At 30.9% G+C, this 12,350-nt stretch overlaps 1 protein-coding gene across 1 annotated transcript in view; it reads left to right on the top strand.

Annotated features, from left to right (window-relative positions):
• The first annotated feature begins 639 nt into the window (after positions 1 to 639).
• Positions 640 to 12,350, top strand: part of LOC147072773 (putative odorant-binding protein A10) — a 35,227-nt gene continuing 23,516 nt past the window's right edge. Inside the window, exon 1 of the mRNA XM_085946229.1 lies at positions 640 to 978. Coding sequence (XP_085802355.1) covers positions 973 to 978 — 6 coding nt within the window. The 5' untranslated portion in view covers positions 640 to 972. The remainder of the gene's footprint in view (positions 979 to 12,350) is intronic.

The raw sequence follows: 12,350 nt of genomic DNA, 5'->3' as shown, positions 1-12,350 counted from the left end.
TATTACTTCATGTTTTTTCATAATATGACATCGATTCTTTAAATTTAAACAATACTCTTATTATATACCTCTGCCTAGGTAATTTTCATAAAAAAAATGACACTCGACCCTTTACTTCTGACACTTACTATATTTTAGTTCAACACTAATTATTGGTAGAATTTCCGCTTTATATTTAATATTTATTATGAATTAATCATAATATATTCCCAGGAATCAATATTTTTTGAAATTATATTAAACTCTTCAATGTTCACTTTATGGTTTTAACGCAAACACGTAAATTCATTAAAGTTATTCTTGGAGTACTATAAGGATGTCAGCTCTGAATTAAAATAAAAAATAATATAGTATAGATATTGCCACTTGAAACATGTTAACATAATTACTTGTTGGCAATTCTTTTATTGAGGTCTCGGAAGTAAGACTGACTATTATGTCTTGATCATATTCCGGTTAATTTCTCGACTTCTTCGAAATTGCCAGTCACATCACATAATGGCCCCTTCCTGATGCATCCACTACATTCGTCAACAATTATTACGACATTGCCCACAACAAATAAGTTTCAATAGGAAAGGAATTACCGAGTGACCAAACAGCTCAGTTATAACGCGGCGTCAGTCAGTTACGGTCGCAGTAACGTTGCAACAACTCAAATAATATTATTATTAACTTTACAACGAGTTTACGTAAGACAATAGAAAGTTTGCGAAAACCCGGTGTTGCAGTACTATCATTCGGCAGTGACGCAAAATTGTATGTTATAATATTTGAGTGTAAATAATATTCTAACGCCATCCGTTCCCAAAGTGTCAGTAATAATATAAACTTTGTGCTGTTAAAGTTTGGGACTATAATATTTCAATTGTGTTGTCGTGTATAGTATATCATTCTGAAAAGAGAAAGTGCTCTGTGATAAACTGAACTCGCCCTGTAAGCTCAGCATAATAATAATATTATTATCACACGATGAAGGTAATAATCTCATTTATTTATAATTATTTTCTCGTATCGGTATTTACTCAGGTTATTATGTTTGTTCCGGCTTGTTATAGTTTCAAAATAGTTTGACATCCTATGGAATGTTTAATGAACATTTGAAAGTTTGAGAGTAGGCATGGCAACCCGATTATCAAATAACCGATTACATTGCTAATATTCGGCGCTTATTTTATAATTGAATAATTGAAGACAAATATATTTTGGAAAACCTCAGATATATACATAATATTATAACAAAATAATGTTGAAAATAATATTACGCCGAATAGGGCTCGAACTTGAATCCTTTGGACAATATTTTGACTCAAATCTTTGGTGTACCTAGGTACCTAGTTTTAACTCTTATAAAGATAAAGGATACATTTACAGTATTATTATAAGATGAATGTACGACAATATTAACAATAAAACAGTACTTACTTGGGTAACCGAATACTCGAGAAGAATACCCAACTATCCGGTAATTAAAAAAGTCGTAAGTAGGTAATTTTCATAGTGACAAACTAAACTTAGATCATTATTATGATTTATTGCTTCGTTACATAGATAATAAAGAGCACAGAACAGGTTGAATAAACTAAACAAAAATAAATGTTTACTTGCGTTATGTGTTTTTTTAAGTAAATGCTTATATTTTCTCCAGTAATTTAATTAAAATGTTTACTGAAAAATAATGACTTTCTTATAATATATTCGTCGATGTCCACTTTGGTTGTAAAATTATAAGCGTTAGTTTTGATAATTAAACTTTAATTAAAATAACTAACGAGTAAAAAAAATGGTTTTAGATTTTGATACGACCTAATAATAATTATTTACTTCTGTCTTATGCCTTATATCTTTCGGGCGGCTCTCGTGGTGCAATGCGTAAGGCGCTGGCTTTCCACCCGAGAGTTTTGGGTTCAATTCCCTGCGAGGGCACAATATATATGTATTTTTCTCAAAGCCTGGGTGTTTGTGATTGTTCAAAATTACTAACAACCACATTGTACAAAGAAGCAAGGACATGGTTATTAATAATTCTAAAAAATAGGAATTCGACCCAGCGCTCGAAATAGACAATTTTACGAAAAGACTTTTATTATTTGTCCATTTACAGTAAAGCTAGTTGGCTGACAAGATACAATACAAATAGTATTTTACACAATGAAAAAATCCTAAAAATACTAGAGAATTCAGTGCGGAAGACGTCAATCTTCACACTATCTAGTGGGAGTATTTTCCATATTATAATTGCCATGATTGGCATGATTACCATTCCTTTTTCCATTTTATCAAATCGCGAGAAGGATATTGAGCTAACGGTTAATAACATAATCGTAAAAAAGTTGTGGTAATCACTTTTTTAATGTTAAATTCGTATATTTCACGATTGTTTATTTCGCTATATAAACCAAACATCTTTAACTGGAATATTTTTTATACTTACACACGTTTACTAAGAAAAAATTGGTTAAATATATAGAAAAGAAAAGGAGACTTTAAAAAAGTATTAAACAGATAAGTGAGCACAGAGATATATTTAAAGAAAATGAGAAAAATACGCCTGATTCTGATTTATTTTTCTGTTTTTTTTTTGTTAATAACAATTAACAGTTTCTTCTTTTTTCATTTGACCATGTCTGATCCTAATAGAATCATATAGGCACCCACAGAGTGTTTGTGTTGACAGATTTTTGTTTTTACGAGAAATGGATGTTAGCCACATCCTTAATCTATTAGGTCCATACACAGATTGAAAAACAATATGTATATTTGCCATACTCAGAATTCGTACCTGGAACCCACGACATTATAAGCTTAGTCATTGTTTTCACGTAGTTTTGACGTTAGTACCACTATTTTCATTCAACAAAACTCCTAATAGGTATACCTAATTGATTCACTTTAGTTAATGGATAAATAATAATCCATCACATTCAGAAAAGTAATGTTCGATTCCGATAAGGGTGCTAATTTAATATAAATATTATTTTGTGGCAAAGTTATAAACACACAGTATAGTTTTATAATATTTTGATGTATGTTATATTAGGTATAGTTATTATACTATTGCAAACAAACTAAAGTCCATCGACTGTAGATAACAATGTATTAGATACATATTATTATTATATTGTGAACTTTCACTGTATTTTGATAGTTTGCTATACGGAGAATTAACATCACTAAAGGTTGAATGAAATATGGATATAATATTTAATTATGTAAATGTAATGCTACAACTTTCATTCGTTCAGTGAAATTGACTATATTTTATGTTATGCTCAGACTTTCTTTCCACACGCAGTCTGCCATTTTATCACTATCCTTTATCCAGATGAATATCATAGCATAATGAACGTCTTGAGCCTTTTATAGTCATTCAGGGAATGTCAAGGTGTACAATGATTAGAGAGAGCACAATTTGAGATAAATTATCTTATATTTCACTATAAGACGCCGCGTTTAAAAAAAATGGTGAAAACTTATCTTGTAGAAATCACCGACCAATGCGTCTGAGAGGCCACTGAGTTAAATGGACGGCCGGACAATTGGGCGCCGCACTATAGAATAAAATAACATTTATTAATGAAATAAATAGACGTTCGTTACAATTTGATACATACATTAAACGAGGAAGATTATTAGGTTTCTGTCTACTACTTAATAGTTTTAATTGATTTTACTCTTAACGTACGGGAGACGCATGACAGCAGAGAACCTAGCGGAAATATACGAAGCTTGCAATTTGAGATTTTTTTTGATAATTTACAATTTCAACTGTATTATTTAATAAATATATATCCGAAAACATTAAAAAGATTTTATATATTTTTTTAAACTTAAAGATAAACCTACAATTGTAAAAAAATGTAATAAAATGTGAATTCGTTGCAGGGTCAAATCTTAGTATTGCATTATATTTTATGGTCATAATAATCATTAAAAATTTATTTTATTAAGTTTTAGATTTTATGTGGTGTAGATTTTTGACTAATTCATCGTTTTAATATTTTTTATATATATTTTAAAAAACATCGATTTTTATAAAAATATAAATGTGTATAACTTGAAATCCTTTTTATTTATATATACTCGAGCTTCAATATTGTGACCATGCTTAAAATAAAATTTGATATAAATAAAAAGGATTTTAAGTTATACACATTTATATTTTTTTTAAAATCGATGTTTTTTAAAATATATATAAAAAATATTAAAACGATGAATTAGTCAAAAATCTACACCACATAAAATCTAAAACTCGATAAACTAAATTTTAATAATAAATATGGCCATAAAATATAATGTAATAATAAGATTTGACCCTGCAACGAATTCACATTTTATTACATTTTTTTACAATTGCCAGTTTATCTTTATATTTAAAAAAAATTAAAAATCTTTTTAGTGTTTTCAGATACATATTTATTAATTACTACAGTTGAAATTGTAAATTATCAAAAAAAATCTCAAATTGCAAGCTTCGTATTTTTCCGTTAGGTGCCTCTTTTCGCCTCTGATAGTATAAGCATCCCCCTTAACTTAACGTAAGTAACCTAAACATATGTTCAATTAAATCATTGTTGACGTGTGCATAATGTATTTAAATTCTCACCGAGTATTACATAATATAATAATATATAAGTAATAAGCATATATTTTATAAGCACCTACCATCCAAGTACCTATCTTCCAAGTAGGTAGGTACGTTTATTTATATTCAAATTTCATTCGATTGCGTAGCGCCCAGTTGTCCCGGCGCCGAATCATCCCTGATCTTCCGAGAGTTTCCCTTTCAGTCGATATACTTTCGCAATCATGTCAAACGCGTCCATTTCGGGATATATTTTGGTTGATCGCCTATTGATAGTAATTTAGTTGTGGAAATATAATATAATATTATTTCATTAAGGCTTTGAAGGTATTAAAGATTCTTTTTTTTATTTCCATAACCTGCTTACGTGATAGTTGATTTTTAATTAATCACAAAGAATCCAACGTGACCACGTCGTATCGCTTGTATTGCATCACTCACGGTCTGCCGCATGAGTGAGAAAAAGAGAAGATGTGAATCTCTGCGTTTTACACTGAAGTGTAATTCCTCTTACAGTCGCACAATAGGCTCCTTAAAATGTATTGGAATACTTTGACAATGGGTGCCTAAAAGAAGACCGAAACTTCACGACGAATGGGTAATTGATTATTTATTTGCGATGGTGAAAGTGGTTTAATATGTAATGTCTCAGTGTCCTCTAAAAATATGTTTGTTCAAGTTGAGGAATGTCAACAATTAGAGAGTGATACATAATTGCCAGTTTTGATACCATAACAGATTATTCGATATTGGTTATGTCTGCACTATAGGGACACTTGCACTATAGTTGATGGGTGAAGCATAATTCAATTTTCAGTATAAAAATACAATTCTTACTAATATATCGCAGTATAATATATACCAGGGCTTAAATAGTTAGCCGTTCACTTCACCACAATACAGGAATCTATATACACCATTGACTTATACCGAAGACAATGAGATAGGTACACAAACGTTTAATTATTATATTTTAAATTCTAATAATTTCAGTGACTCACTTTTAGATCGCCGATATCTCGATATTAGGTATGTGTCGAATATATTAGGTAATATTAATGTGTTGTGTATTTTTGAAGTGATAGATTTATATCTACATTTTCAACTAAAAACTTACAGCATATTTCACCCAGTGACGGTTCCAGCTAAAAAAATTAAAACATTTTAATTTATAATACGAATATTATATAAAATGTTAATTTTTATGATATTCGGAAGAACTTATCATCGAGCAGTTAAAGGAATTTTATAAATGTATGTATAATACAAATTTAAAATAAATATTAAATTTATGATTGTAAAAGGTGGCCTTTGAGAGTAATTAGATTGGAAATATTATGAATTAATTAACTTTTTGACGGACAAAAAGTTTTCACAAGGCCATAGATTAAATTTGCATAGATTTAAATTATTCATTTTATCATAACAGGTGATATTCATCGTAACAGGTGAAGAAGTTTTGGAATAACATAAAAATGCATTTTACAAAATTAATTATAAGTTATGTATGTAAATAATATTAAGTTATACTTCTTTGACGTAACAAAACAAAATAAGCCGTTACCTGAGTCTATTAATAGTACAGTGGATTAGGTTGATGAAAAAGTACGCGATTCATCTATGTCTCATATAGCACATGATAATTGTAATTTAATTGTTGTATTGGACCAAACTCATCTTTGCCACACAGCGGTTATAATCGATTCAGAAGTGCCCATGACGAATGAAAATTATTTACCAACTCAACATTCACAAAATCTTGATACGCAATCTTTACAATGAAAAATAAATATACACACCAATATAAATAAAGTTTTATGAATATAAATTAACAGTGTAGAAAACATTCTAACTAACAAGTCTCCGGAAATTTGTTTTTAAACATATCATCATCATCAGCCGGGGTCAATCCACTGCTGGATGAAGGCCTCCCGAAGCTTCTTCCTACTCTCTCGATCTTGTGTCGTTCGCTGCCACGTATTTCCGCCGAACTTTACCAGTTCGTCAATCCAGCGGCTTTTAGGGCGACCCTGTGGCCGTTTTGTGCCCCTTGGGTACCATTGGATGTCAACATTTGTCCAGCGGCCGTCCTTTCGGCGAGCAATGTGCCCTGCCCATCTCCATTTCAGCTGTTTTGCAGCGTCTATTACATCGCGTACTCCTGTCTGCTTCCTAACCCATGCGTTTCTCTTACGATCCTTTCGCGTGATGCCCAACATACACCTCTCCATATATAAACATATAAGTACCGTATAATATTTATTATGCCACAATATAGGTTATGTTTACAATACGCGCTCTTTACTTGGTTGTATTGAACGACTAACTAAATGACACTATGCGCATGCGCATGTTCCCTTAAGACCGACATGAATATAATCATAAAAATGATGTGTTACATCGGCGCGCGCAACTTCATCACACGCTAAAAATACACTCTGATCTGTTTTCCCAAACGCCCCAAAAGAAGTATATGTAACTTCAAAAATATACAACAACGTATACTATCAAATACCTTTGTACTCGTATGTATAGATATTAGATACACAGTAGTCGCTCGGTACTAATATAAAAATATATAATATCTTTATTCAATATCGAATACTACATTTTGAACTTTTGTGTGTTGTGTTATGAATATAATAAATAGTTAAAATATTAGTGATTGCAAGTAAGTTAAATCCATTGCCACATCTCGCGTCTCCCGTTATGTGAGACCTGCAGCATGTAAATCGCTTTTGTAGCATGGATGCAGGGTGAGGGAAGTTCCTATAAGCTTGTACCACAAGGTTACAGAGTGTCACACTCTGTGGCGGCATCTGGAACACAATATGTTCCAGCCACATGAAGCGTCTCTTCATAGCTATTGCAATCACCGAGGACTATCGTGTCCGCTCACAAACTTGAGTGTTTGTAATGTGGTCGTACCAATGTATCATTAAAATTTGGCGGATACATCGATTGTTTAAAGTTTAAATGTTTAAAGCATGATAAACTTTCATATTTCACAGCGCACAGGTAGCACGCACGCGTTGAACAAAAATTATAATATCATAATATTATTGTTGTTCAACTCCAAGGTGGCTGAATGAAAACCTCACTACACTGTGACGACATCTATGTAGATTATAATAAGAGTAATTATAAATTTTTAATTTTGCATTACAACAATTGGATTAGGTTTTTGTCGATTACCGGGAAGCCAGCGGCAAAATCTGTTTGAAAATACCCATTATAGGTACTGGATTATTAAGGTTAGGTTAATTTATTAGGTTAAGTTAAGTTATGTTTTAATTTTTATTCATCAATTTTGCCAAAATCGGCTATTGAAATTGGCGCGGTTCCTGCCTGGCTTCCTGTAAACCGACTTGTACCTTGATTTTGTTAAAATGACAAAATTGTATATCACCTGCTTATATCTGGTAAAATATGCGTGTTGATGAAATATTAAAATAACTGGTTTATATTATTATAGCGATATAGATTATGATCGTTTTGTCTAATTATCTCAATTCACCGGTTAGAATAATTAATTGTCTTCCCATATTCAGCTGTACACACTTCAGTACCTAATGCTTTTGATATTAACGTGTATAATATATTAATTAATTACTAATATACTTGTATGTGCCCATTTCACTTCACTAAATAATTGACATAACATTTCCCGTTAAAAACAATGTAATATATATTGAATGTATCTATAATTACGTATGTGTACCTAGTATTTTCTATAATTACTTTATTTTCGCCAAGTAATTTTGAAAATATTGGCCATGAGTCATGACAAATGAAATGTTTATAAGATTTATTGTAGTGCTAACCATTTAATGGGTTGGGACTCTTTACAACGTTGGTTTCATTTATTCATTATTAGTTTATTATAATCAAGTAAATCCTTGACTTAACTTTTCACTGCTGTGCGAGGCGAATTGCATAATATGAGCCAACGGAATGCTGATAATAATAATTAAAGAGATATTAAGCGGGGTGCGTGTCTTAAGATTAGGGTTACCACATCACACGTAATCACTTTTTAACTATCAATGTTAGTTTATAGAAAATACAGGCAAATATTTTGCAAATCTATTTGTACAGGGTTTATAAAAAATAGTTGTATTGAAGTTGCAATTGAAATGTATCTTAATTAAATTACGTTACACATATTATAGCCTTTAGCCTTGATACTAATATTATACACATATAAAATATAGAAAAATCATACACAACAAAACAATTCATTGAAATCGAATTGAATTCAAGTAACAGGACTACGTATATGCAAGATAACAAGATAAGTTTGATTGTAACCCCAATATATTGGGAGTAAACAAACAGGTTGTAAGCTACTAATAACTGAGATTCTTGAAGGTTGGTGCGGAAGTCACAGCAGGCAAAGGTTCACGCTGATTTGTCGAATTAAAAGAAGAAGAATATAAGTAGTTTACGATAATACATACTGACTATTTTTTTGAAATATGGTTGAAAGAGAGAAATTATTATACTTAGTTTTAGCTTGTATCTAGCTGCAATGAATGGTTTATTATTAATTATTTCTTTTATTCAATGAATAATTCACAATATTTAAGAATGTATCATTATAATTATTGAACATACATCATTTTGAAAAACACTTCTGAGAAAATCTATTATAACCAATAGAAATTTTTCTTTTGAAAAAGATAAGCCACCCGGCTGAAATCGAACCAGCATCTCTTGGGTTTACGCCCCATCCGCGCATTATCCTCTATGCTATAAGGCGACGGACTAATTGCGACAAATTTTAACTATTGGCCTTTTTAATACCTGCTCATCAGCGCTCTTCGAAAAGATTTTTTTCTATTAGTGTTATAATATATTTACTCAGAAGTGTTTTTCAAAATTATGTATGTTCAATAATTAGAATGGTACATTTTTAAATCTTGTCAATTATTCGTTGAATAAAAGAAATAGGGGAAGAGCTACAATTATTGGCCAGTTAAGGATTTTTTCAACTTTGTTAATTTTTTGTGGACAGATATCATTAGGAAGGTGAAATAAAAAAATATTATTTATTAAATTGTTTATTTTTTAATAATAATCAATTATCAGAACATTTAAAAAAATATATTTTACATCATAAAAAAAATAATCAAAAAAAAAGGCAGAAATCTACAATTATTGGCCACTTTTTTCAATTATTGGCCACCAAAAAATGCAATTATTGGCCACCCAGAAATTGATGTAATAACATTATTTAAACAAAAATTAAAAAACAGTTTATGTAATATTATGATCACACATCATTATTTAGTGTTCAATCAGGTACTTAATGCAACTTTATCGTCATTTTATTAGACATACGTAACATATTACTTAAAAATACAAAGAACACATTCACATTGAGTTACAGTGAGATAGGCATATTTAATTAAATACGTAGAGCTTGTTGGAAATTGATTTCAAAAATTCAAAAGAAATCTTATACCTCCCTAATAAAAGAACAAATATCTTGACGTAGCATAAAGATAAATGAGAATCATTGAAGTTTTCTCACAGTAGGAACAGCATACAAAACTTTTCAGTAGAGGATTTTTGCGGAAGGAATTTTAGTGTGCTTCTTGGTATTTCAAATCTTCTTGTTACTGAACGCAAAGACTCTTCACTATGGTCTTTCATATACTCTATTGCTTCTTTTATTCTTCAGTTCTTGACTATATTTCATTCGTTTATTTTGATGCATTTTTATTCTGGAACAATCAAGAAAAAAGTTTCTATTATCGGCCATCAAAAGTACAATTATGGGCCAGGTGGCCAAAATTTATCTACGAATGTCGGAGAAATATAATAAAAACAAAGATGATTAATAATACTGTTAAAACACTATTCAACTAATAAAAATAAATGTACTACTTTACTAATTAGTCACATATTCTATTATTAGCAACGCCGGCCGATAAAGGAAAATCGACGTATTTTGGAATCAGTTATTGGCCACCATCATAATATACCTACCCACCTATTTTTTCCAAAATATATGTCTAATGATGTATACATAAATCAAATACATAGATGCTTGTCAATTGGATTAGCATTTTGTATGATATTAAATGTTTAACATAACTTTTAACAGAAGTCATGTCCTTGTACAATTTACAACAAATCGCACTTATTTCACGGTTTCGCTCGAACTGTCAGATAAAAATGCGGTTTTGAGGTTGTTTTATAATGCTAAAAGTAACAATTATCTGTTTTACCAACGGAGGAACAATTGACGAGATTTCTTAATAACCTAACAGATGGCAATGTTGATTTAATATCTTAAAAAACTAGATTTTATCTGCAAGTGGCCAATAATTGAAGCTGGCCCATAATAGTAGCTCTTACCTAGTTAATTATAAATTATTAGCAAGTTCAAGTAAGTAACAAGAAATTTAAGGAGATTTGTCATTTTTCGACAGTTCATTTTTAGGCCACTATTAGGTGTTTTTAAAAATAAATAAAAGTACGGGTGTTTAATTATGTTTTAAAAAATAATTCCAGGTTATATAGACTATCACCAAATTAATTACCTACCACATTTTTGTTTGCACCTAAATGAGGAAAGAGAAGTGAAGGTAACAACAAATGTTACAGAACGTATTCATTTGTTGATATACAAAAAGCGGCAGACCTGGTGAGGGATCAAACATTGACATTATATAAAGCGGCAAAAGCCATGGGTATTCCATGGTTGTCTTTAAAACAACTTATTTCTAAGAACGAGGGAGAAGACAGAAATTCAACGAAGAATTTTTCAAAAATAGGAAGGCCTTTTCCATTGACAGTAGAAAATGAGCAAAAATTGGTCACATATATAAATAATATGCAGGTGTTGGGCTTCGGATTGACCGTTATGGAAATAAAGGAGATGGCTCATAAAAATTCCAAGTCTGTGGGTTGCGATGCTTTGTTAAGCTCGGAAAGTGATTCAGCCAGTAAGTGGTGGTGGAGTCAATTTTAAGCTAAATATAGTTTATCAGTGCGTGTGCCTGTAAAAAAGAAAAGATATTCTTCGGCAAAATACCTAACTCCAGTTGGCGAGGAGCAGCCAGACGTAGTTGCAGAAGAACGAGTAGTTGTGGTAAAACAACATGAATGCTCTCGAGTTTCTTCACTTCCTCCGCAAGTGACTTCAAAAAACCAATCACAACAAAGTGACGACGAATGGATTTGTGGAATATCTGAGAAAACAAATTCTCATGACACTAAGAAAATGGAGCAAAATGGATTGAATGTTGTTTTTGTATGGAAAAATATCATGAAAAATGTCAAACTGGTGCCATTGACAACGTATTCATGTGCGATTTTGTGCAAATTATGATGCTGCATTATAAATAGGTAGATAGGTAGTCAAATCTTCAAAAAACTCAAAATCATACAATATCACCAAATTAAATACCCACTATCACCAAATTACCTATGCTATCACCAAATTACTTATACTGTTCTTAACTCCTAAAACTATAAAAAATCGTGTATTTCCCTGGCTTTTGTTCAATATGTATTTATTGTAAGGATTTAATTATATATTGTCCTGATATTTCGACGTCTTTTATTGTTCTATACAAAAGAATAAGATTGTAAATTGAGCTTTTTTAAAAATTATCACCAAATAACCTACCCTACCTACCTACTTTGATATAATAAACAAAAACCGATTGCCAAAGTAGCCTGATTTTGAAGAGCGTTGATGAACAGGTATAATGCTTGGACGGGGAAAACCCAAGAGATGCTGGTTCGATTC

The sequence above is a fragment of the Rhyacophila brunnea genome, unplaced genomic scaffold, assembly GCF_057557595.1.
Source record: "Rhyacophila brunnea isolate RB1 unplaced genomic scaffold, BYU_Rbru_1.0 scaffold_19, whole genome shotgun sequence".
In the NCBI taxonomy this organism is placed as follows: Eukaryota; Metazoa; Arthropoda; class Insecta; order Trichoptera; family Rhyacophilidae; genus Rhyacophila; species Rhyacophila brunnea.
Note: the sequence above shows the minus strand (reverse complement) of the source record. Positions and strands in the feature narration are given on the sequence as shown.